Here is a 25,390-nt window from a genome sequence, read left to right on the forward strand (position 1 = left end):
ACGAGTTTTTATTTTCAGTCGACGACGGTAGATGAAACAAACACTGGGTATGCCGAAAATGATTGGGCCTTAAGTATCAGACATGACGGCACTTTAATAAACTGGATAAAAAGCCTATAAACAACACAGCATGGCCATAAACAGCTGAGAAATTTTGCATAGAGCCATGTGATTATATATATTTCGACTGGCAAGTATTTTTGAACAGCCAACTTGGATCTCTTTTTAAAATTAAATATAAAAAAAAACACAAGAAAAACAAGTCCGTTCAAACGAAAGTAAAAACTAAACATTAAAAATTAAAACGAACAGAAATTACTCCGTCTATGAGGGGCCTGGCCCTTCTTAAGCCCCTACTCTTTACTCTAAAGTTTTATTGTACTTTTAAAACATTTTTTACTCAAATTCCACGGACCTTACGTTTAAGCAGTTGTTCTTAAAGAAATGGTACAAACCGTCAAACTTTAGCGTAAAGAGCGGCGAGTTAAGGGAGAAACACCCTTACATACTAAATAAACCTTTGTTTATTTCAGGTTTTATTATCGCTCTTTGCTTTCATTTGAAGAAAAGTTATTTACTTTCTGCTCATTTTTGATAGCTTGCCCATCAAAATGCAGCTTGCACAGCAATGCTTCAAAAGTAGAACTTATTTAGTGTGTTTACTTTTTGGCATAATGTAGAATTATTCAAAAGAAAATATCGTGTCCTCAATGATGTGGGACCGATTGCCCCCTCAGCCCCCATACTAGATGCTTCAAATCTGTTAAATCTGCAACCATCTTACTATTTATTCAATTCATAAGAAACCCAATATTTCCTTTGTTGTAGATTCTAAATATGAAAAATGTATTAATTTTAAAGTTGCTCATCGTTGCCGTTAGTAGAGGCTCGAGGCTTTAAGCCCACTCCCCTCCAACTACACGAAGATCCACTGACTCTCCTCCATAATAGCTGACGCGCAATTAGTCACCACCGTTTATAATTTCATCAAGCTTCAAATGAATTAAATTAGTTTAAAAAATCCTTAAAATAAATGTCTATATTAACCGTTTACTTTGCAAGCCAAACGTACAGGAAAGCATGCATCATCTCTCGGTATTACTGCCTGATGATACTGGAAAGCTTTGTACACACTTTTTGATAATTTTGAATCAATTGGCTATCTCGGGATTTTCGCCCAATGCGTTTTTAGTAACCTTTGGGTCAAATTTGTCGTTTTGAGCCAAAAATGACAGAAGTTACCAATTTGCTTTGGTACATTCTTTTCAGCTACTTAAAAAAAGGTACTGAAACTTTCAATTTAATTTTTTTTTAGTGGGCCTTCTCCCGACATTCAAGGCTATTTGGGTTTGATACGATTACCCTTGAGGGAAAAGACACAACCTTCACAATCTCTCAGATGTGCCAAATTTGATGGTGCCATTCTCATCAACATTACTTGCCCTTTAAGAGTATTTTCCCCTTTTTTGAAAATCAGGAAAATATTCAGCCTTGTAGCTTTTGATGGATAGCGCTTAACTTAATGAATTTTCTATTTTTGGAATCACCATAAAAAAACTGATTATTTTTATGCATATATTGTTATCAAATTTTTTAATCTAGAATTTCTGTTGCTATTAGCACGAGTCACTCCTTACTTAAGGTTCATTAGGGCAGACTGAATGATCATCTGCAAATTTACTAACAATATTTGCCATGTTCGAACAAACATATATACTAATTATGTAAAACATAAAAACAATCGAATTAAATAATACTAGCAACGAAGTGCTGGAACAGCACGCTGATTAAAACATAAATACTCCCACTTTTCAATATCCAAATTAACTCATCTTGACAAAATGGATCACCTATAGCTTCTGTCATTTTAGAGAAACAGACTTTGAACTATTAATCAGAAAAACATCATCAGCATCAGCCAGATGAAAAACATCTGACAGGCTAAAGAAATGCGTCGACCGAATTAGAGCTAAAGAAGCAGAAATACAGATTTTCAAATATACTGAGAAAGCACTAAGCCTTGACATACATGCTCCCACTGGATTAAGAGTACAAAGAGAACTTACAATACCTAACTAGGAACACAACAACTCATTAAAAAAAAAAAAAAAAAAAATAAAATAATGTGCCGGGTAAAGCTTTCTGTTTTGCCTTTAAAGAAATCTTAAGTTAGCAGTCAAATTTGTCTTATGTAAAAATCGCATGTCAAAACATATTGTAAACTATTAATTATGTAGTACCAAAAAATTATGAAAAACCATATGTTTTCTTACAAAGAAGAAGAACCTGACAAATAGTGTCAGGTTTAACTGAAGTCTTAGAATTGCTTGCAATAGAGATTCTTGGTATCCAAATTATGTTTTACAAACAAAAATTAGTCTCTTTAGAAGATTCAAATTTAAATGAAAAATGTGTAAACTATTGGGCATTTAAGGCTGATAATGTTTAGAAAGTACTTTTTTTTCAAATTTTTTTTTCTAAACTTTTTCTTTTTATTTCCACTATTCATTGGAAATAAAAAAAATTTCTCTTCTAAAACTCGAATTTTAAAAACTTGAATGCTATGTTAAGATAAATAGTGGTGAGTAAAACTACTGAGTGTTTAATTAGCAGAAGTTTGGATCAAAATTTGTAATAATGCAAAATATTAAATTTGATAAGGAATGTAATAACTATTCGAGTTACCTATTGTCTCTCCTAAGGGACGGTGCAAGTTTCTCCTTTGGTACTCATAAATCTATATTCATGTTTTTTCATATGCTATCACAAACGAGCAGAAACTATATAGAAAACTAGGTAAATGTCTTAGCATTTTAAATTACGGACACGGCTACAACTTCAAATGAATTCTTTTGAGTATTGCTGCAGCGAACTTCTGTCACATTCCGATATCAAATACTTCGTGGTAACGAACTGCAGTAAGGGGCGACACGGCTCAATCGTAACCGGATACCTCAAAAACGGATACTTTTGGATGTATCTATTTAATTTTTTTATGTATTTATTTATATCAATAGATACATCAAAAGAATTTGAGGTTTTGAACAAGATACAAAAGAATTGGCATGTTATGCTGAATTTGAATATATAAGATTCATTAAGTTTAATGCTACCCATCAAAAGGCACGAACCTGAGAAAATGTTTCTTATTTTTGAAAAGGGGAGTAACACCCCTTAAAATTCAAGGAATCTTGACAAGAATCACCTAATAGGATTCTGCATATCATAGAACCCTACTGTAGTGGTTTCAATCTTCTATCTATAAAAATGTGGAATTTTGTATTTTGTGAGTAGGTAGCTATCATGAGCTCCCGGGCTACACCACTGCTGCCATCTACAATTTAGTCTAACGCCAAGCCTACATAATTTATTCAAGGATTATTGATCCACGAAGGGGAACAGATTTCTGAGAACTTGATTGCATAATCGAGGGGAGAGTTTTTCAGAGAAATTGGTTTGCCTAATCCAGGGGAATTATTGATCCACAAAGGGGAATTAAGAAACATTATGGCTTCTTTGATCTTAAGGTCTGTGTTATAAATGTCCTCACTTGTTTCCTAGGAATTATACGGGACTCTAAAGAGATAGAAATTCTATTTTTAAATATGGCTTCTCAGGTCATTAGGCTTAGCGATAAATTAATATTCTATCGAAGCCTTAATAGAGTAGATAGGAACACCTTAGAGATGAAGAGATTAACGCGGGAATTTTTCCCTGGGAATTTCAAATGTGACAGCGCAGGGATGCCAAAACAAAAGGAACCCGCAGAAATTACATTTAGGGATTATTTGGGCGAAACCGTTTAAGACATTTTAGAAGATGATTCAGGCGAAAAAGTTTGAGACATTTTAGAAGATTTTTTGGGCGAAACAGTTTGAGACATTTTAGAAGATGATTTTAGAAGACGATTTAGAAGATGATTTGGGGTGAAACTCTGTGGTCGTTATAATACACAAGTTCCATTTGAACAGTGTTGCGAGGTCCCCTACCCCATCCCCAAAAGGGACCCATCCCCCCAAAGGACCCCCGGGCCCCCAAAGGGCCCCCCGGGCTCCCAAAGGCTAATGGGTCCCCAAAGCCCCCCCCCTCCCCGGGGAGCCCTCCAAAGGGCCCCCGGGGCCCCAAAGGTCCCCCGGGCCCCCACATTTTTTTTTAAACTTTTTTGAATCAATTTGTTTGCATGTCTGTCTGATTTTATTTGTTTGCATGTCTGGGTTGGTGTTTGGAAGTCCAAGAATTTGTCTTTGTTGGTTTGAATGTCTAAAGTGTCTTTCTTTCTCTGTTTGTGTGTCTGATTCTATTTGTTTGCATGTCTAGGTTGGTGTTTGCAAGTCCAAGTATTTGTCTTTGCTGGTTTGAATGTCTAAAGTGTCTGTCTTTCTCTGTTTGTGTGTCTGATTCTATTTGTTTGTTTGTCTGGGCTGGTGTTTTCAAGTCCAAGTATTTGTCTTTGTTGGTTTGAATGTCTAAAGTGTCTGTTTTTTTCTGTTTTTGTGGCTGATTCTTTTTGATTGCATGTTTGGGTTTGTGTTTGCAATTCCAAGTATTTTTCTGTGTTGGTTTTAATGACTAAATTGTATGTCTTTCTCTGTTTGTTTGTCTGATTCTATTTGTTTGCATGTCTGGGTTGGTGTTTGCAAGTCCAAGAATTTGTCTTTGTTGGTTTGAATCTCTAAAGTGTCTGTCTTTCTCTGTTTGTGTGTCTGATTCTATTTGTTTGCATGTCTGGGTTGATGTTTACAAGTCCAAGTATTTGTCTTTGTTAGTTTGAATGTCAAAAGTGTCTGTCTTTCTCTGTTTGTGTGTCTGAATCTATTTGTTTGCATGTCTGAGTTGGTGTTTACAAGTCCAAGAATTTGCCTTTGTTGGTTTGAATATCTAAAGTGTCTGTCTTTCTCTGTTTGTGTATCTGATTCTATTTGTTTGCATGTCTGGGTTGGTGTTTGCAAGTCCAAGAATTTGTCTTTGTTGGCTTCAATGTCTAAAGTGTTTGTCTTTCTCTGTTTGTGTGTTTGATTCTATTTGTTTGCATATCTGAGTTGGTGTTTGCAAGTCCAAGTATTTGTCATTGTTGGTTTGAATGTCTAAAGTGTCTGTCTTTCTCTGTTTGTGTGTCTGATTCTATTTGTTTGCATGTCTGGGTTGATGTTTGCAAGTCCCAGAATTTGTCTTTGCTGGTTTGAATCTCTAAAGTGTCTGTCTTTCTCTGTTTGTGTGTCTGATTCTATTTGTTTACATGTCTGGGTTGATGTTTGCAAGTCCAAGTATTTGACTTTGTTGGTTTGAATGTCTAAAGTGTCTGTCTTTCTCTGTTTGTGTGTCTGATTCTATTTGTTTGCATATCTGGGTTGGTGTTTGCAAGTCCAAAAATTTGTCTGTGTTGGTTTGAATGTCTAAAGTGTCTGTTTTTCTCTGTTTGTGTGTCTGATTCTATTTGTTTGCATGTCTGGGTTGGTATTTTCAATTCCAAATATTTTTTTTTGTTGGTTTGAATATCTAAAGTGTCTGTCTTTCTCTGTTTGTGAGTCTGATTCTATTTGATTGCATGTCTGGGTTGGTGTTTGCAAGTCCAAGAATTTGTCTTTGTTGGTTTGAATGTCTAAAGTGTCTGTCTATCTCTGTTTGTGTGGCTGATTCTATTTGTTTGCATGTCTGGGTTGGTGTTTGCAATTCCAAGTATTTGTCTTTGTTGGTTTGAATGTTTAAAGTGTCTGTATTTCTCTGTTTGTGTGTCTGATTCTATTTGTTTGTATGTCTGGGTTGGTGTTTGCAAATCCATGAATGTGTCTTTGTTGGTTTGAATGCCTAAAGTGTCTGTCTTTCTATGTTTGTGTGTCTGATTCTATTTGTTTGCATGTCAGGGTTGATGGTTGCAAGTCCAAGAATTTGTATTTGTTGGTTTGAATGTCTAAAGTGTCTGTCTTTCTCTGTTTGTGTGTCTGATTCTATTTGTTTGCATGTCTGGGTTGGTGTTTGCAAGTCCAAATATTTGTCTTTGTTGGTTTGAATGTCTAAGGTGTCTGTCTTTCTCTGTTTGTGTGTCTGATTCAATTTGTTAGCATGTCTGAGTTGGTGTTTGCATGTCTAAGTATTTGTCTTTGTTGGTTTGAATGTCTAAAGTGTATGTCTTTCTCTGTTTGTGTGTCTGATTCTATTTGTTTGCATGTCTGGATTGGTGTTTGAAAGTCCAAGAATTTGTCATTATTGGTTTGAATGTCTAAAGTGTCTGTCTTTCTCTGTGTATGTGTCTGATTCTATTTGTTTTCATGTCTGGGCTGCTGTTTTCAAGTCCAAGTATTTGTCATTGTTGGTTTGAATGTCTAAAGTGTCTGTCTTTCTCTGTTTGTGTGTCTGATTCTGTTTGTTTTCATGTCTGAGTTGGTGTTTGCAAGTCCAACAAATTGTCTTTGTTGGTTTGAATGTCTAAAGTGTCTGTCTTTCTTTGTGTGTGTGTATGATTCTATTTGTTTGCATATCCGAGTTGATGTTTGCAAGTCGAAGAATATGTCTTTGTTGGTTTGAATTTCTAAAGTGTCTGTCCTTTTCTGTTTGTGTGTCTGATTCTATTTGTTTGCATGTCTGGGTTGATGTTTGCAAGTCCAAGTATTTGTCTTTGTTGATTTGAATGTATAAAGTGTCTGTCTTTTTCTATTTGTGTGTCTGATTCTATTTGTTTGCATGTCTAGGTTGGTTTTTGCATGTCCAAGTATTTGTCTTTGTTGGTTTGAATGTCTAAAGTGTCTGTCTTTCTCTGTTTGTGTGTCTGATTCAATTTGTTTGCATGTATGGGTTGGTTTTTGCAAGTCCAAGTATTTGTCATTGTTGGTTTGAATGTCTAAAGTGTTTATCTTTCTCTGTTTGTGTCTCTGATTGTATTTGTTTGCATGTCTGGGTTGGTGTTTGCAAGTCCAAGTATTTGGGTTTGTTGGTTTGAATGTCTAAAGTGTCTGTCTTTCTCTGTTTGTGTGTCTGATTATTTTTGTTTGCATGTCTGGGTTGGTGTTTGCAAGTCCAAATATTTTTCTTTGTTGGTTCGAATGTCTAAAGTGTCTGTCGTTCTCTGATTGTGTGTCTGATTCTATTTGTTTGCATGTATGGGTTGGTGTTTGCAAGTCCAAGAATTTGTCTTGGGTAGTTTGAATGTCTAAAGTGTCTGTCTTTCTCTGTTTGTTTGTCTGATTCTATTTATTTGCATGTCTGGGTTGGTGTTTGCAAGTCCAAGCATTTGTTATTGTTGGTTTGAATGTCTAAAGTGTCTCTCTTTCTCTGTTTGTGGGTCTGATTCAATTTGTTTGCATGTCTGGGTTGGTGTTTGCAAGTCCAAGTATTTGTCTTTGTTGGTTTGATTGTCTAAAGTGTCAGTTTTTTCTCTGTTTGTGTGTTTGATTCTATTTGTTTGCATGTCTGGGTTGGTGTTTGCAAGTCCAAAAATTTGTCTTTGTTGATTTGAATGTCTAAAGTGTCTGTCTTTCTCTGTTTGTGTGTCTGATTCTATTTGTTTGCACATCTGGGCTGTTGTTTGCAAGTCCAAGTATTTGTCTTTGTTGGTTTGAATGTCTAAAGTGTCTCTCTTTCTCTGTTTGTGTGTCTGATTCTATTTGTTTGCATGTCTGGGTTGGTGTTTGCAAGTTCAAGAATTTGTCTTTGTTGGTTTGAATGTCTAAAGTGTCTGTCTTTCTCTGTTTGTGTCTTTGATTCTATTTGTTTGCATGTCTGGGTTGGTGTTTGCAAGTCCAAGTATTTGTTTTTGTTGGTTTGAATGTTTAAAGTGCCTGTCTTTCTCTATTTGTGTGTGTGATTCTATTTGTTTGCATGTCTGGGTTGGTGTTTGCAAGTCCAAGTATTTTTCTTTGTGGGTTTGAATGTCTAAAGTGCCTGTTTTCTCTGTTTGTGTGTTTGATTCTATTTGTTTGCATGTCTGGGTTGGTGCTTCCAAGTCCAAGTATTTTTCTTTTTTGGTTTGAATGTTTAAAGTGTTTGTCTGTCTCTGTTTGAGTGTATTATTTTATTTGTTTGCATGTCTGGGTTGGTGTTTGCAAGTCCAAAACCAACAAAGACAAATACTTGGACTTGCAAACACCAACCCAGACATGCAAACAAATAGAATCAGACACACAAACAGAGAAAGCCAGACACTTTAGACATTCAAACCAACAAAGACAAAAACTTAGACTTGCAAACACCAACCCAGACATGCAAACAAATAGAATCAAACACACAAACAGAGAAAGACAGACACTTTAGACATTCAAACCAACAAAGACAAATTTTTGGACTTGCAAACACCAACCCAGACCTGCAAAAAAATAGAATCAGACAAACAGACAGAGAAATACAGACACTTTAGACATTCAAACCAACAAAGACAAATACTTGGACTTGCAAACACCAATCCAGACATGCAAACAAATAGAATCAGACACACAAACAGAGAAAGACAGACACTTTAGACATTCAAACCAACAAAGACAAATTCTTGGACTTGCAAACACCAACCCAGACATGCAAACAAATAGAATCATACACACAAACAGAGAAAGAAAGACACTTTAGACATTCAAACCAACAAAGACAAATACTTGGACTTGCAAACACCAACCCAGACATGCAAACAAATAGAATCAAACACACAAACAGAGAAAGACAGACACTTTAGACATTCAAACCAACAAAGACAAATACTTGGACTTGCAAACACCAACCCAGACATGCAAACAAATAGAATCAGACACACAAACAGAGAAATACAGACACTTTAGACATTCAAACCAACAAAAACAAATACTTGGACTTGCAAACACCAAACCAGACATGCAAACAAATAGAATCAGACACACTAACAGAGAAAGTGAGACACTTTAGACATTCAAACCGACAAAGACAAATTCTTGGACTTGCAAACACCAACCCAGAAATCTAAACAAATAAAATCAGACACAAAAACAGAGACAGACAGACACTTTAGACTTTCAAACCAACAAAGACCAATATTTGGATTTGCAAACACCAAGCCAGACATGCAAACAAATAGAATCAGACACACAAACAGAGAAAGACTGATACTTTAGACATTCAAACCAACAAAGACAAATACTTGGACTTGCAAACACCAACCCAGCCATGCAAACAAATAGAATCAGCCACACAAACAGAGAAAGACAGACGCTTTAGACATTCATACCAACAAAGAAAAATTCTTGGACTTGCAAACACCAACCCAGACATGCAAACAAATAGAATCAGACACACAAATTGAGAAAGACAGACATTTTAGACATTCAAACTAACAAAGACAAATACTTGGACTTGCACACACCAGCCCAGATATGCAGACAAATAGAATCAGACACACAAACAGAGAAAGACAGACACTTTAGACATTCAAACCAACAAAGACAAATACATGGACTTGCAAACACCAACCCAGGCATGTAAACAAATAGAATCAGACACACAAACAGAGAGACAGACACTTTAGACATTCAAACCAACAAAGACAAATACTTGGACTCGCAAACACCAACCCAGACATGCAAACAAATAGAATCAAACACACAAACAGAGAAAGACAGACACTTTAGACATTCAAACCAACAAAGACCAATTCTTGGACTTGTAAACACTAACCCACACATGCCTACAAATAGAATCAGACACATAAACAGAGAAAGATAAACATTTTATACATTCAAACCAACAAAGACAAATCCTTGGACTTGCAAACACCAACACAGGCATACAAACAAAAAGAATCATACACACAAACAGAGAAAGCCAGACACTTTAGACATTCAAACCATCAAAGACAAAAACTTAGACTTGCAAACACCAACCCAGACATGCAAACAAATAGAATCAAACACACAAACAGAGAAAGGACACTTTAGACATTCAAACCAACAAAGACAAATTCTTGGACTTGCAAACACCAACCCAGACATGTAAACAAATAGAATCAAACACACACAGAGAAAGACAGACACTTTAGACATTCAAACCAACAAAGACAAATTCTTGGACTTGCAAACACCAACCCAGACATGCAAACAAATAAAATCAGACAAACAAACAGAGAAAGACAGTCACTTTAGACATTCAAACCAACAAAGACAAATTCTTGGACTTGCAAACACCAACCCAGACATGCAAACAAATAGAATCAGACACACAAACAGAGAAAGACAGACACTTTAGACATTCAAACCAACAAAGACAAATACTTAGACTTGCAAGCACCAACCCAGATATACAAACAAATAGAATCAAACACACAAACCGAGAAAGACATACACTTTAGACATTCAAACCAACAAAGACAAATACTTGGACTAGCAAACACCAACCCAGATATGCAAACAAATAGAATCAGACATACAAACAGAGAAAGACAGACACTTTAGACGTTCAATCCAACAAAGATAAAAACTTGGACTTACAAACAACAACCCAGACATGCATACAAATAGAATCAGACACACAGACAAAGAAAGAAAGAAAGTTTAGAAATTCAAACCAACAAATACAAATTCTTGGACTTGCAAACCCAAACCCAGACATGCAAACAAATATAACCAGACACACACAGAGCAAGAGATACATTTTAGACATTCAAACCAACAAAGACAAATACTTGGACTTGCAAACACCAACCCATATATGCAAACAAATAGAATCAGACACATAAACAGAGAAAAACAGACACTTTAGACATTCAAACCAACAAAGACAAATTCTTGGACTTGCAAACACCAACCCAGACATGCAAACAAATAGAATCAGACACATAAACAGAGAAAGACAGACATTTTAGACATTCAAACCAACAAAGACAAATACTTGGACTTGCAAACACCAACCCAGACATGCAAACAAATAGAATCAGACACACAAACAGACAAAGACAGACACTTTAGACATTCAAACCAACAAAGACAAATACTTGGACTTGCAACCATCAACCCAGAAATGTAAACAAATAGAATCAGACACCCAAACAGAGAAAGACAGACACTTTAGACATTCAAACCAACAAAGACAAATTCTTGGACTTGCAAACACCAACCCAGAGCTGCTAACAAATAGAATCAGACACACAAACAGAGAAATACAGACACTTTAGACATTCAAACCAACAAAGACAAATACTTGGACTTGCAAACACCAATACAGACATGCAAACAAATAGAATCAGACACACAAACAGAGAAAGACAGACACTTTAGACATTCAAACCAACAAAGACAAATTCTTGGACTTGCAAACACCAACCCAGACATGCAAACAAATAGAATCAGACACACAAACAGAGAAAGACAGACACTTTAGACATTCAAACCAACAAAGACAAATACTTGGACTTGCAAACACCAACCCAGACATGAAAACACACAGAATCTAACACACAAACAGAGAAAGACATATACTTTAGACATTCAAACCAGCAAAGATAAATTCTTAAGCTAGCACACCCCAACCCAAACATGCAAACAAATGGAATCAGACACACAAACAGAGAAAGACAGACACTTTAGATATTCAAACCAACAATGACAAATACTTGGACTTGCAAACACCAACCAAGACATGCAAATAAATAGAATCAAACACACAAACAGAGAAAGACAAACACTTTAGACATTCAAGTCAACAAAGACAAATTCTTGGACTCGCAAACACCAACGCAGACATGCAAACAAATAGAATCAGACACACGAACAGAAAAAGACAGACACTTTAGACATTCAAACCAACAAAAACAAATACTTGGACTTGCAAACACCAACCCAGACATGCAAACAAAGACAGACACTTTAGACATTCAAACCAACAATGAAAAATACTTGGACTTGCAAACACCAACCCAGACATGCAAACAAATAGAATCAGACACACAAACAGAGAAACACAGACACTGTAGACATTCAAACCATCAAAGACAAATACTTGGACTTGCAAACACCAACCCAGACATGCAAACAAATAGAATTAAACACACAAACAGAGAAAGAGAGACACTTTAGACATTCAAACCAACAAAGACAAATTCTTGGACTTGCAAACACCGACCTAGACATGCACACAAATAGAATCAAACACACAAACAGAGAAAGACAGACACTTCAGACATTCAAACCAAAATAGACAAATACTTGGACTTGCAAACACCAACCTAGACATGTAAACAAATAGAATCAGACACACAAACAGAGAAAAACAAACACTTTAGACATTCAAACCAACAAAGACAAATTCTTTGACTTGCAAACACCAACCCAGACATGCAAACAAATAGAATCAAACAAACAAACAGAGAAAGACAGGCACTTTAGACATTCAAACCAAAAAAGACAAATACTTGGACTTGCAAACACCAATCCAGATTAGAAAACGAATAGACTCAAACACACAAACAGAGAAAGACAGACACTTTAGACATTCAAACCAATAATGATAAATAATAGGACAGGTAAACACAAGCCATAATATGTAAACAACAAGAATCAGACATACAAACGGAAAAAGACAGACACTTTAGAAATTCAATCCAACAAACACAAATACTTGGACTTTCAAACACCAACCCAGACAGGCAAACAAATAGAATCAGACACATAGACAAAGAAAGACAGACAGTTTAGACATTCAAACCAACAAAGACAAATTCTTGGACTTTCAAACCCAAACTCAGACATGCAAACAAATAGAACCAGACACACACAGAGCAAGACATACATTTTAGACATTCAAACCAACACAGACAAATACTTGGACTTGCAAACACAAACCCATATATGCAAACAAATAGAATCAGACACATAAACAGAGAAAAAAAGACACTTTAGACATTCAAACCAACAAAGACAAATTCTTGGACTTGCAAACACCAACCCAGACATGCAAATAAGTAGAATCAGACACACAAAGAGAGAAAGACAGACACTTTAGACATTCAAACCAACAAAGACAAATACTTGGATTTGCAAACACCAACCTACACATGACAACAAATAGAATCAGACACACAAACAGAGAAAGACATACACTTTAGACATTCAAACCAACTAAGACAAATTCTTGGACTTGCAAACACCAACCCAGAGCTGCTAACAAATAGAATCAGACAAACAAACAGAGAAATACAGACACTTTAGACATTAAAACCAACAAAGACAAATACTTGGACTTGCAAACACCAATACAGACATGCAAACAAATAGAATCAGACACACAATCAGAGAAAGTCAGACACTTTAGACATTCAAACCAACAAAAACAAGTTCTTTGACTTGTAAACACCAGCCCAGATATGAAAACAAATAGAATCAAACACACAAACAGAGAAAGACAGACACTTTAGACATTGAAACCAACAATCAAAAATTCTTGGACTTGCAAAACCCAACCTAGAAATGCAAACAAATAAAATCAGACACAAACAGAGAAAGACAGACACTTTAGACATTCAAACCAGCAAAGAAAAATTCTTGGACTTGCAAACACCAACCCAGACATGCAAACAAATAGAATCAGACACACAAACAGAGAAAGACAGACACTTTAGATATTCAAACCAACAATGACAAATACTTGGACTTGCAAACACCAACCAAGACATGCAAATAAATAGAATCAAACACACAAACAGAGAAAGACAAACACTTTAGACATTCAAGTCAACAAAGACAAATTCTTGGACTCGCAAACACCAACGCAGACATGCAAACAAATAGAATCAGACACACGAACAGAAAAAGACAGACACTTTAGACATTCAAACCAACAAAGACAAATACTTGGACTTGCAAACACCAACCCAGACATGCAAACAAAGACAGACACTTTAGACATTCAAACCAACAATGACAAATACTTGGACTTGCAAACACCAACCCAGACATGCAAATAAATAGAATCAGACACACAAACAGAGAAACACAGACACTTTAGACATTCAAACCATCAAAGACAAATACTTGGACTTGCAAACACCAACCCAGACATGCAAACAAATAGAATAAAACACACAAACAGAGAAAGAGAGACACTTTAGACATTCAAACCAACAAAGACAAATTCTGGGACTTGCAAACACCGACCTAGACATGCAAACAAATAGAATTAGACACACAAACAGAGAAAGACAGACACTTTAGATATTCAAACCAACAAAGACAAATTCTTGGACTTTCAAACACCAACCCAGACATGCAAAAAAATAGAATCAGACACAAAAACAGAGAAAGACAGGCACTTTAGACATTCAAACCATCAAAGACAAATTCTTGGACTTGCAAACACCAACATAGATATGCAATCAAATAGAATCAAACACACAAACAGAGAAAGACAGATACTTTAGACATTAAAACCAACAAAGACAAATTCTTGGACTTGCAAACACCAACCCAGACATGCCAACAAATGGAATCAGACACACAAACAGAGAAAGACAGACACTTTAGACATTCAAACCAACAATAACAAATACTTGGACTTGCAAACACCAATCCAGACATGCAAACAAATAGACTCAGACACACAAACAGAGAAAGGCACACAATTTAGACATTCTAACCAACAAAGACAAATACTTGGACTTGCAAACAACAAACAACACATGCAAACAAAGAGAATCAGACATACAAACAGAGAAATACAGACACTTTAGATATTCAACGCAACAAAGGCAAATAATTGGACTTGCAAACACCAACCCAGACATGCAAACAAATAGATTCAGACATACAAACCGAGAAATACAGGCACTTTAGACATTCAAACCAACAAAGACAAATTCTTGAACTTGCAAACACCAACCCAGACATGCAAACAAATAGATTCAGACATACAAACAGAGAAAGACAGACACTTTAGACATTCAAACCAACAAAGATAAATTCTTGGACTTGTAAACACCAACCTAGACATGCAAACAAATAGATTCAGACATGCAAACAGAGAAAGACAGACACTTTAGACATTCAAACCAACAGATATAGATACTTGGACTTGCAAACACCAACCCAGATATGCAAACAAATAGAATCAGACACACAAACAGAGAAAGACAGACACTTTAGACATTCAAACCAACAAAGAAAAATTCTTGGACTTTCAAACACCAACCCAGACATGCAAACAAATAGAAGCAGACACACAAACAGAGAAAGACAGACACTTTAGTCATTCAAACCAACAAAGACAAATACTTGGACTTGCAAACACCAACCCAGACATGCAAACAAAATGATTCAAAAAAGTATTTAAAAAAATCTGGGGGCCCGGGGGGCCTTTGGGAGCCGGGGGGGGCTTTGGGGGCCCAGGGGGCCTTTAGGGGTCCGGGGGTCCTTTGGGGGACCGGGAGCCCTTTGGGAGCCTGTGGGGGCCCGGGGGTCCGGAGGGCCCTTTGGGGGCCTGGAGGCCCTTTGGGGGGATGGGTCCCTTTTGGGGTTGGGGTTGGGGTAGGGGACCTCGCAACACTGTTCAAATGGAACTTGTGTATTATAACGACCACAGAGTTTCACCCCAAATCATCTTCTAAATCGTCGTCTAAAATCATCTTCTAAAATGTCTCAAACTGTTTTACCCAAAACATCTTCTAAAATTTCTCAAACTGTTTTGCCTAAATCATCTTCTAAATTGTCTCAAACGGTTTCGCCCAAATAATCCCTAAACGTAATTTCTGCGTGTTCCTTTTGTTTTGGCATCCCTGCGCTGTCACATTTGAAATTCCCATAAAAAAAATTCCCGCGTTAATCTCTTCATCTCTAAGGTGTTCCTAGCTACTCTATTAAAGCTTCGATAGAATATTAATTTATCGCTAAGCCTAATGACCTGAGTAGCCATATTTAAAAATAGAATTTCTATCTCTTTAGAGTCCCGTATAATTCCTAGGAAACAAGTGATGTCATTTCTTCCACAGACCTAAAGATTAAAGAAGCCATAATGTTTCTTAATTCTCCTTTCATGGATCAATAATTTCCCTCAATTATGCAAACCAATTTCTCAGAAATTCTCCCCCCTCGATTATGCAATCAAGTTCCCAGAAATCTTTCCCTCTTCGTGGATCAATAATCCTGGAATAGATTATGTAGGCTTGGTGTTAGACTAAATTGTAGATGGCAGCAGTGGTGTAGCCCGGGAGCTCATGATAGCTCCCTACTTTTGTGGATCAGGGATGCGTGTTTATTTGTTTCTTTGTTGTTGTTGTTTTTTTTTTCAAATAGGCGATTGTATCGAACCAATGGTCCTAAAAGACTACAGAGGGCTGATGCGAGCGGAAATTAAAAGTTCTAGTGCCTTTTTTAAGTGACAAAAAATTGGTTCAGCCTCCCGAGCCCCCTGCTCCAAATTCTTCCGACCAAAATTTTGAGATGGCCATATTTTTTGGCATGGTTGAAAGATTTAGTGACTATGCTTTTGGTAGTGATAAGACCCTCCATAGTCCCGTGGGATAGGGCTGTAAGTTACGCAATAGTGGTGATATAAGAGGAACCGTATCGAACCAAATATTCCTAGAAGATCGGCAGAGGGCTCATTCGAACGGAAATTAGTATTTCTACTGCCCTTTTTAAGTCATCAAAAAGGCTGGAAGGTAGTTTGTCTAATTTATGTTCTATAAATAACAAGGCCTGGGCTATTGTTCAAAGATGCAGCTATACCGTAGACAACATGGTGATCTTGAACAAAGATCCCAAATAGGAAATAAGCAGTGTGGTAAAAAAAAGATAAGCTTTATTTGATTGCTGATTCAGTATTGCTTCCAAATTTAATTTTGACTTCCTTGAACATCTATTAATAAGCCAGGTAATGTCTAAAGCTCTATTTATGGGACAAGACCTTTACATCCTCCCCCCAAAAGTATCTCCCCAGAAAATATTCACCCGTGGAAAATACCCCCATCAGAAAATATCCAGTAGAAAATACCTCCTTCCCCCCGCCCGCGGCTGGTTGGTGTCCGCTCACTTTTGACTTACCGTATAAAAAAGGACTAGGTCTCAATTTCTGACGTAATGAGCGCCCTCCGAAGTGTCTGCGTTCATGAGGTGGAGGTAGGGATTAGGAAGGGGCAGTCCCCCTCCTATACAGAATAAATTCTTCTAATTTTGGGGTTAAATGTTACTCTTTACTCCCATAGTAACAGCGTAGACCAGAAATATTCCCAGATATGAAGAGGGATCAAGTATAAATTTCACATTTTTGACGCGTTCTTTAAATTTTTTTGTACCACCCCCCTCAATTCAATGAAGTTTCTAGTGGTTAGGAAGCGTCCAGAAATTCAAGAAAAGTTAGAAATACAAGTTAGAAAACTTCGAAACTTAGGACCCCGGATTCACGGGTTCAGGTAGGATTTCAGAAATGTAACTCAGTGAAGTAACTTCATAACATGCAAAACCTGGCCCTGATAGTATTCCAATTTATTATTGCGTGAGAGTTCCTGCAATTCTAAAAGAAAGGGGATCAGTCTTACAATATCCTTCGAAAGCTCATTTATATAAATATATATATATATATATATATATATATATATATATATATATATATATATATATATATATATATATATATATATATATATATATATATATATATATATATATATATATATATATATATATATATATATATATATATATATATATATATATATATATATATATATATTGGTAGGGCAACAAATAATGTATATTGCACCTGCCTCTAAATTTCCAAAAAACGCACAAAAACTTACACATTTTTAATATAAAGGTTATTTCTTTGAACGTCCGATTGTATAAAGGAAAGGTGAGTGAAAGAAAAAAGAAAGGCATGAATAGTCATTATTGCTCCTCAAAAATAGCATAAGTCACATTTTTGCATGGATGGCACTAATGCGTCTCTTTTCTTACTCGCCAATGCTAGTAAGCTACTGACAGTTCTTAGAGGGATGTTTGATAACTCATTAAAAGGCTAATACTTATATCTTCTTGCTTTTTATGAGTTTGTCTTTATAACACCATAATGGAATGTCACATAGTACCAAAAATAATTATTTTTGATGTCATTTCCAGAGTGGAGAAGGATAGGAAATACAAAATTGCGCAGTTGAAATCACCATAATTCAAAAAGCCCCCAACCAGAGATTGACAGTCTGCCATCATGGCTACAGCACTAGTAGAAGCAAAGTAAAGAGTGTTTCGCTGCCCATGCAAACCAAAGTTTGTAAAATATGTTTCAAAGAAATTTTTAGGTGTAAGCAATTATCAAGTGGCCCTAATTGGATCAAGTGGCCCAATTATCAAGTGGCCCTAATTTGGAAAAAGTAACTGCTATACTGATTCAACAGAACATTTTGAAAATAGATTTTTGAAAATTTCAAAAAGATAGCACTATTGTTTGTCCTTATTTTTCCCCCTGCGCCTGAAGGCTTATGAAAACTGTAGGGAAATGGCTAACGGGATAAATTATATTTTTGGTTTCTTACCAACATCTTCATTAGTAGGCCAGCAAAGTCAGGTATGCATATTTTGTTCCTAAAAAAAAAAATCCTTGCTTTTTTATATTTTTTGCCCGATCAATACATTTCTTCTAAATGATAGCTAACAGTTTTATCTAGCTACCCTTTTTGTATCCTCAAGCAGGCACTTCTTCAGGAATCTTTTACGGGGGGAGGGAGGCAACTATATCAAATAAATTTCATTTGACATTTAGAATAACAAATATCCATAAATTCTAAAAAAGTTATGATTTCGAGGGGCAAAGCCCCGAGGCACTCTTCCTGCGGGGGGCCTCAAGAAGCTCAGTGTTCTTGACTCAGTTCGTCAAGCTATCTTATCCAAACAAGATCTCAATGACAAGTAATTATCTCCAAGTTTATTACCCGAGTTCTATATAAAAATAGTAATATCCTCGTCTATTCTTCAAGTAGGGCTGTTTGTAGAATCTTTTTCAAATCTATTTCTGATAACTTTAATTGGTGGATGGGGGGAGGCGAGTCATATTTAAGAAACCGGCTGATAGTGGCACCCATTCACAAGAATGTTGGTGGGGTTTATTTGTTGTTGTTTTTTGTTTGTTTTTCGTCAAGAAAGTGTTTTTTGAATAAGAAAGGCAAAAGGGTATTTTTAAAACTCTGCAAGGGGGAGGGGGCAAATGACCTCTTCCCCCTTCACTCCCTCAATTGTTGCCACAGCAGACTGGTTGTTTTTAGGTACTTTGAATGCCAAAAATGAAGCTTATGCAAGTTCATTTCTACAATTAGGTTCACAATGGCCCTAGTACTTTCGGTAATCTTGATGCAAAAGTTCTTTTGTAACTAAAAACTATAATGCTGAATTTCTTATTTCATTATATTCATAATCTTCTACATATGGGATTTCGTGAATCTTTTCCAAATAACTGCATCCCAGCTCCCCCTCTCCTGGATTTGGATACAGCTCCGTATTATAACCCAAAGCTTAGTGATTTTGTTGTTTTGCATTATATATTACTTATTTCTCTTCTTATTTATTTTTATTTCTCTAAAGATTGTTTGCTTCAGAATTTGAAGCAAAATATTCCAACAAACAACGCAGCTAAAAAGGGGGGCCAATGAATACACAAAAAATATAGTGTTTCTTGTGCAATAGAAACCTAAAGTGTTTTATGATTTTTTTTTACGGCACATAAATTAAAGCATTCTTGATTCTTATGCTTAGATTTTGTGTTTTCAGTAAAGCCTTAGTTTTGCATAATCCTACAATTATGAGGATAAAATAAAAGTTCAAAATAGGGATAAAATCCTTTTTAATAGACAGTGTATAGAAAATTCACAAAAAATACCAGATATTTCGGTCACATATACAGTGGCCGTCAACAGTAGTAAAACTAAACTAAAACAAGTTAAAACAAAAGCTTGTGAACGAAATTCAATAAAACTACACAATGTTTAAATCTCTATTTTTTTTTTCGGAGAAAAGGCAGAAGCTAGCCTCTTTGACCTTCTTGGATTCGGTTCATTAGCATTCAATGATAAACACTTGGACAAAGGTCAACTACATTGGGTGAATTGAACTTTACTCTGTCAGATTTTAATAAATTATAATAGATAGAGTTCAGCCCATATTCACCTGTATCCCGATTCAAAGCAATATTCTTGAATAAGATTTTCTTTGTTTCAAGAGTTTCACGAAAATTTTGCTTTAAACCCCGAGCCCTAGAAATTAAAGAGACATTCTCGAACAAAATAAAATGGTCTGGAAAATTAAAAATATGTTCTGAAAGGGCTTAAGTAAAATCTTCAGACTTAGAATCTTGCTTTAAAGCCGAAGAAATAGAATCTTTATGTTGTAATAATCTCATTTCCAAACTCTGGTTAGTACGGTCCACATATGAGCTTCCGCAAATACATGGGAGCTGATAAACCCACTTCGTTGCCCCAATAAAGTTAGATGCTTCCCAGAATTTAGAAAACTACCCAAAGTATTATTACTCTTTAAAGCTACCCTTAGACCATTGCTTTGTAAAATTCTTTTAAGTTTTTCACTTAGCCCGAGTGCATTTGGTAAGGAACAAAAAAACATCCTTTTCCCGAGTTGTCTCCAAGACTTCCTTGGAAATCTCTAGAAACCTCTTTCTTCTAAAAGTCTGGTTAATTAACCATTCTGGATACATGTTGCTTACTAGTATTTTCCTTAGAAAAGACAAATCCTCCTCAACAAATTTTGGAGAGCAAATACTAAAGATCCGATCAGTTAAAGAAATGATCAAACCAATTTTTACTTGGCGAGCGTTACCGGAACTATAAGACAAAAATCTACTGTTATTGGTCGGTTTTCTGTAAATTTTAAAATCCAGACTATTTTGATTTTTCAAAAGAAGAACATCAAGAAAAGGAAGTTTCCCACTACCTTTCAATTCAGCAGTAAACTTTAAATCCCCCCCCCAAACAATTAAGATCTTCAAAAAATCTTTTGAATTCATCCTCCCCATAATCCCAAACTGAAATTATGTCATCCATATACCGGCCCTAAAAAATATGTTTTAAAAAAATACGAATCTAACGCAATTGTTTCAATATTCTCCACAAAAATATTAGCTAATAAAGGGGATAAATGGGCCCCCATAGGTAAACCATTTATTTGTTCGAAACACTCCCCTCTCAATTGAAAAAAATAAGAGAACTTATTGCACAACCTTACTAAATACATAATTACAGAAATTTCCAAATCTGTTTTGCCACTAATCAAATCCAAATTTCTTAAAAGCTTTCCTTCTAAAAGAGTTTCGGCTGCTTCTACATCAATATTTATGTACATTGATACAATGCCGAAGCTTGAAAGCAAAGAACTCGAAGAAATTTCTACTTTTTTCAGTTTTGCAACCAAATTCGAAGAATTCTTAATATACGAAATTTGTGTTGACAAAAGGGGTTTACAGATTGACACTAACCATTTGCTCAAAACACGTGTTGGTGACCTTGTACTTGACACAATTGGTCGTAATGGTAGGTTAGGCTTATGAATATAGGGAAGTCCATATAATTTAGGGCACAAGGAACTGCGTGGCAGGCATTTGTAATTAAGTTGAGGTTTTAGTTTTCTTTCATCCTTTAAACGCTTCAATTCGTTCTTAAACTTCTTTGTAAAATAGTCTGTTGGATTATACGATAGCTTCTTTTATGTTTTTTCATCATTTAGTAAACTTCTTAATTTTGATTCGTAGTCCTCAGTATCCTTTTTCAAGTTTTTAAGATTGTACTTTCTCAATCTACAATTATGAGGAAATACCAAAAGTAATTTTTTCCACTAGCTTTATGGACATATTTGTTCAGAGGCTGAGAAACATTAATTTTTGTTGAATTCCAACTTCGTTCTTTACTAGTCCGAGAAAAACTTCATTAAAAAAAAAAAAAAATTATATGGAAAGAAAACTGTTACTGCCACAGAATGTTATTGCCAATGATTTTAAGTTGTTAAGATTTCTTTTAGCTCTTGGTCATAGTGGGGGCGCTACCCCATGCTATTTTTTCTGCTTAGAGAAAAGACGGGAATCACTTGGCTGAAAAAAGGGACTATATGGTGGGTGTTCGAAAATGCTCCATTTAAATTACTCAAAGAGCTACTGTGTTACACTAGCACCGTGAGGATGGGATTGTCATAGAATTAGAACAATTTGAAAAGTCAGCATTCTATTTTTCTGTTTATAATAGCTCTCCGTAAGCGTCGCAGAGTTTAAAAGTAACAATCTATAGTAATTGTTGTTCCTATGTTTGGGGAGTCCCCCCCCCCAAAAAAAAGTTGTCATAGTCTTGCGGTTACTGAACATGTATTTTATTTTTTAGGGGGGGGGGAATTCGTGTAGCTGTTGTTGGGAGTCTCATTTCATTTTCGGTACGCCACGTTGAACCCCGGTTTCCTCACCTATCATTTTTCTCAACTTATAGAACCGACTTCGGGAAATGATCACCAATTGGCAAAGAGCTCAAATAAACCATCACAGCATATTTCAAATAATTTGGGGCGATATTCTATGAATAGGGTATTAGTAAGTTTATTCTCCGATATGATAAACACCTCAACTGCCAAGGATTACGTAGATAAGTAAACTGGAGTTGGTAGATTATTGATAGAAAATTTCTGAAATTATCAGATTCAGTGCTAGGTTCAATGTATGAGGAGTGGAAAGGGCCATGGGACCTTGATGCTAGAGATAGGGATGCAAAAATATTAGTTTTGTGATGAAAACAAATGAAAATTCTGTTTTTCAAATAACAGTGGTAAACTCCACTTGAAAAAAAAAAAATGAAGTAAAAAACCGTAATAACAGACCTGGTGATATTTTTAAGTTGAGTGAAGCTTTGATTTTAATTTGAGAAGCTCCTATATTAGAAAGGTCACCAAGTGTCACTTAATTTTTGTATATTTACTCTAAATCTTGGGTAATTCACAAAGGGCACTAGGTTCAAAAATCCAAGTCCCTCCATCAAACTTTTATTAGTCTTATTCTGTGTGAGATTTCCTTATATTACTGGATGAATTATATATAATTACCAAGATATGTATACATTATCATCAACATTTGAACATTTTTGTCGCATTTACCTCTTTTCTAAAGGTAGTCAAGCTTTTTATCCATACACAAAATCTTACAGTTGTGAAAATAGTGATTAATATCTTAGTATCTTGTTAGAAGTAATTTAGAAAGCACGCCAGGTCATCAAGTAATTTAAGTTACACCTGTTTCCAGATCACTTTCACTTACCATTCTAGCTCCCGTATTAGTTCTTCCTTTTCTTTGAAATACAGTTGCGCAAATAGCTCCTATAAAGCAATAACACGATAGTTGTTTCTTTTACACGAAGATCAGTCACGGTATTCATTCAGTACCTAGTTAGAACTTGGACAATAAAGTGCAGGAAATGAATTCTAACAGTCTTACAGTCTTTCTGCTTTATTTTCTAACCTGCTCAATTATTGGATTCAAGCATCATACTCATCATCGGCTTACTGGTAAGCTTAAAGGCTAGTCTTGATAAAGCTGTAGATCCTGTTTGACACCTTTCGTCTGATTAGCAAAGACACCAGTTTTGACTCCTACGGCATTGTTCCTACGCCTGAGAGTCATGATCCATTAGATAAGAAATCACACTCAACCAGAATAAGCTAACAGCCTCTGCGTAAAATTACCTTTTATTCATTAATTTGAATACAAATTAATCAAATGGACACAAAATTAAAAACCCCGAAAGACTAAACAAGCATTTATTAATCCATAACTAATGAAATGATTCCTTTAATTAATTGAAAGTAAAGAGAATAATTAATCTCAAGATGATTATAAATCATACTGTTTATGAAGGGGGATAACCCCAGCCCCTTATTTTTGCTAAATTTTTACTAGTACATTAATGAAGCATTTTTGAGTTCAGCCCTTATACCTAGTCTGTAATCGCACTTTTTTTTTTATTTAGCGAATGACTTTAATGCACTTGAATTTGAAATTTACTTTTTAGTGCAAGTGCAACAACAATACGCCTTTCAATTCTTGAGGCATTGGGGAAAATTTTTTCATCCCATTGTTCTTGTGCTAGAGAATTCCTTCATGAAGTAATAGGGGGAAAATTTACAATATAGCATGAAGGGAGAGGGATTCTATACATAAAAAAAATGATTCTATGTGTTACCGTGAATGTCCGAAATCTGGTTAATGTCGACATTCACCGGTGAATGTCTGAAATTACTGTTTCTCTGCTTGGATTGAATTAGCTTTGCGAGTCACCTTTTTCAGTCTTATGCAAGCTTCGATGGTAAAAGTTAAAGCTATATTAGATTATTTTAGTTTAGGTTAGATTAAATTAGGTTAACTTTGGTTATAAATATCAGAAATACGTTAAAAACCCAGCTTAAGCTAACCTAGTCCAACCTAACCAAACATAACCTAACCTGTCATCATCAAACCTTGCATAACACTGAAAAAGTTGTTTGACAACACTGAGTAAATTCAAGAAGAAAAAGGGTATTTTGGACATTCACAGGTGACTTCCCACATTCACCAATTTTGGACATTCATGGTAACATATACATACATTATGATCAAAATTTCCTTTTTTGTTGAGTTTTAGTTTCTATTAGCACGAGTAGCTTGATATTTACAGTTGAATAAAAAAAAAAAAAAAAAAAAAAATTCTACTGATAGTAAGGAGCATCATTGAAACTTAAAGCAGAAATTATTCCGTATATGAGAGGGGTTATCCCTCCTCAACACCCCTTTTTTTCATGCTATAATTTTTTAAGTAACTTTAAAAGAATTTCTGATTCTAATTACACGAGCCCTGTGTTTCAGGAATCCTTCTTAAAGAATTGAGACAAAAGGTTAAACTTTAGCGTAAAGAGCGGGGTATTAAGGAGGGGCATCCCCCCATATATATAGAATAATTACTTTTCGTCTAAAGTTTTAAGGTTGCTCCTTACTTTCAGTAGTAAATATTTTTTTAAATTCAACTTCTAATCGTTTCAAAAAATTCCAGGCCCCTTCCGGGAAATCCCCTCTTCGAAAAATTCCTCAATTGAAAGTTCCTTTCACTTAGAATTCTTCCCCCGGGAAATTACCTCTGGACAATTCCATCCTCCCTGGGAATCACCCACCCCCGAGAAAATTTCTTGCTTACGATTCCGCCTGAAAAATACTATACCTTAGCATACTTTCATTTGAAGAAAGCTTGTTTTTTTTATTTAATTTCTGATCCTTATTCAGGTCATGACGAAATCTCTTCTGTGTGGAAAATATTTCCCCAAAACCCCCTCCCCTAATGTAAAGTTTTCCTGCGGAAAATTTCCCCATGGAAAATTTCTCCTGGTGATAATTCCCCCCACCTGCCCCCTCCCGTGGGAAATCCCCCACATAAAAATCATCCAGAGAGTTCCAACTCCGC

At 35.7% G+C, this 25,390-nt stretch overlaps 1 protein-coding gene and 1 long non-coding RNA gene across 4 annotated transcripts in view; one reads left to right on the top strand and one right to left on the bottom strand.

Moving 5' to 3' along the window:
* The window catches only part of LOC148948538 (uncharacterized), a 68,372-nt gene extending 45,014 nt beyond the window's left edge, over nt 1-23,358 (bottom strand). Inside the window, exon 1 of the long non-coding RNA XR_016142197.1 lies at nt 23,221-23,358. This is a non-coding gene — a long non-coding RNA (uncharacterized LOC148948538). The remainder of the gene's footprint in view (nt 1-23,220) is intronic.
* Nucleotides 23,237-25,390, top strand: part of LOC148948539 (lachesin-like) — a 232,493-nt gene continuing 230,339 nt past the window's right edge. For all 3 annotated transcript variants that reach the window (XM_089093973.1, XM_089093976.1, XM_089093975.1), the window contains exon 1: nt 23,237-23,468. In XM_089093973.1, coding sequence (XP_088950099.1) covers nt 23,378-23,468 — 91 coding nt within the window. In that variant the 5' untranslated portion in view covers nt 23,237-23,377. The remainder of the gene's footprint in view (nt 23,469-25,390) is intronic.

Source organism: Artemia sp. Qi Xiang Cuo, chromosome 9 (genome assembly GCF_049724085.1).
Source record: "Artemia sp. Qi Xiang Cuo chromosome 9, ASM4972408v1, whole genome shotgun sequence".
Taxonomy (NCBI): Eukaryota; Metazoa; Arthropoda; class Branchiopoda; order Anostraca; family Artemiidae; genus Artemia; species Artemia sp. Qi Xiang Cuo.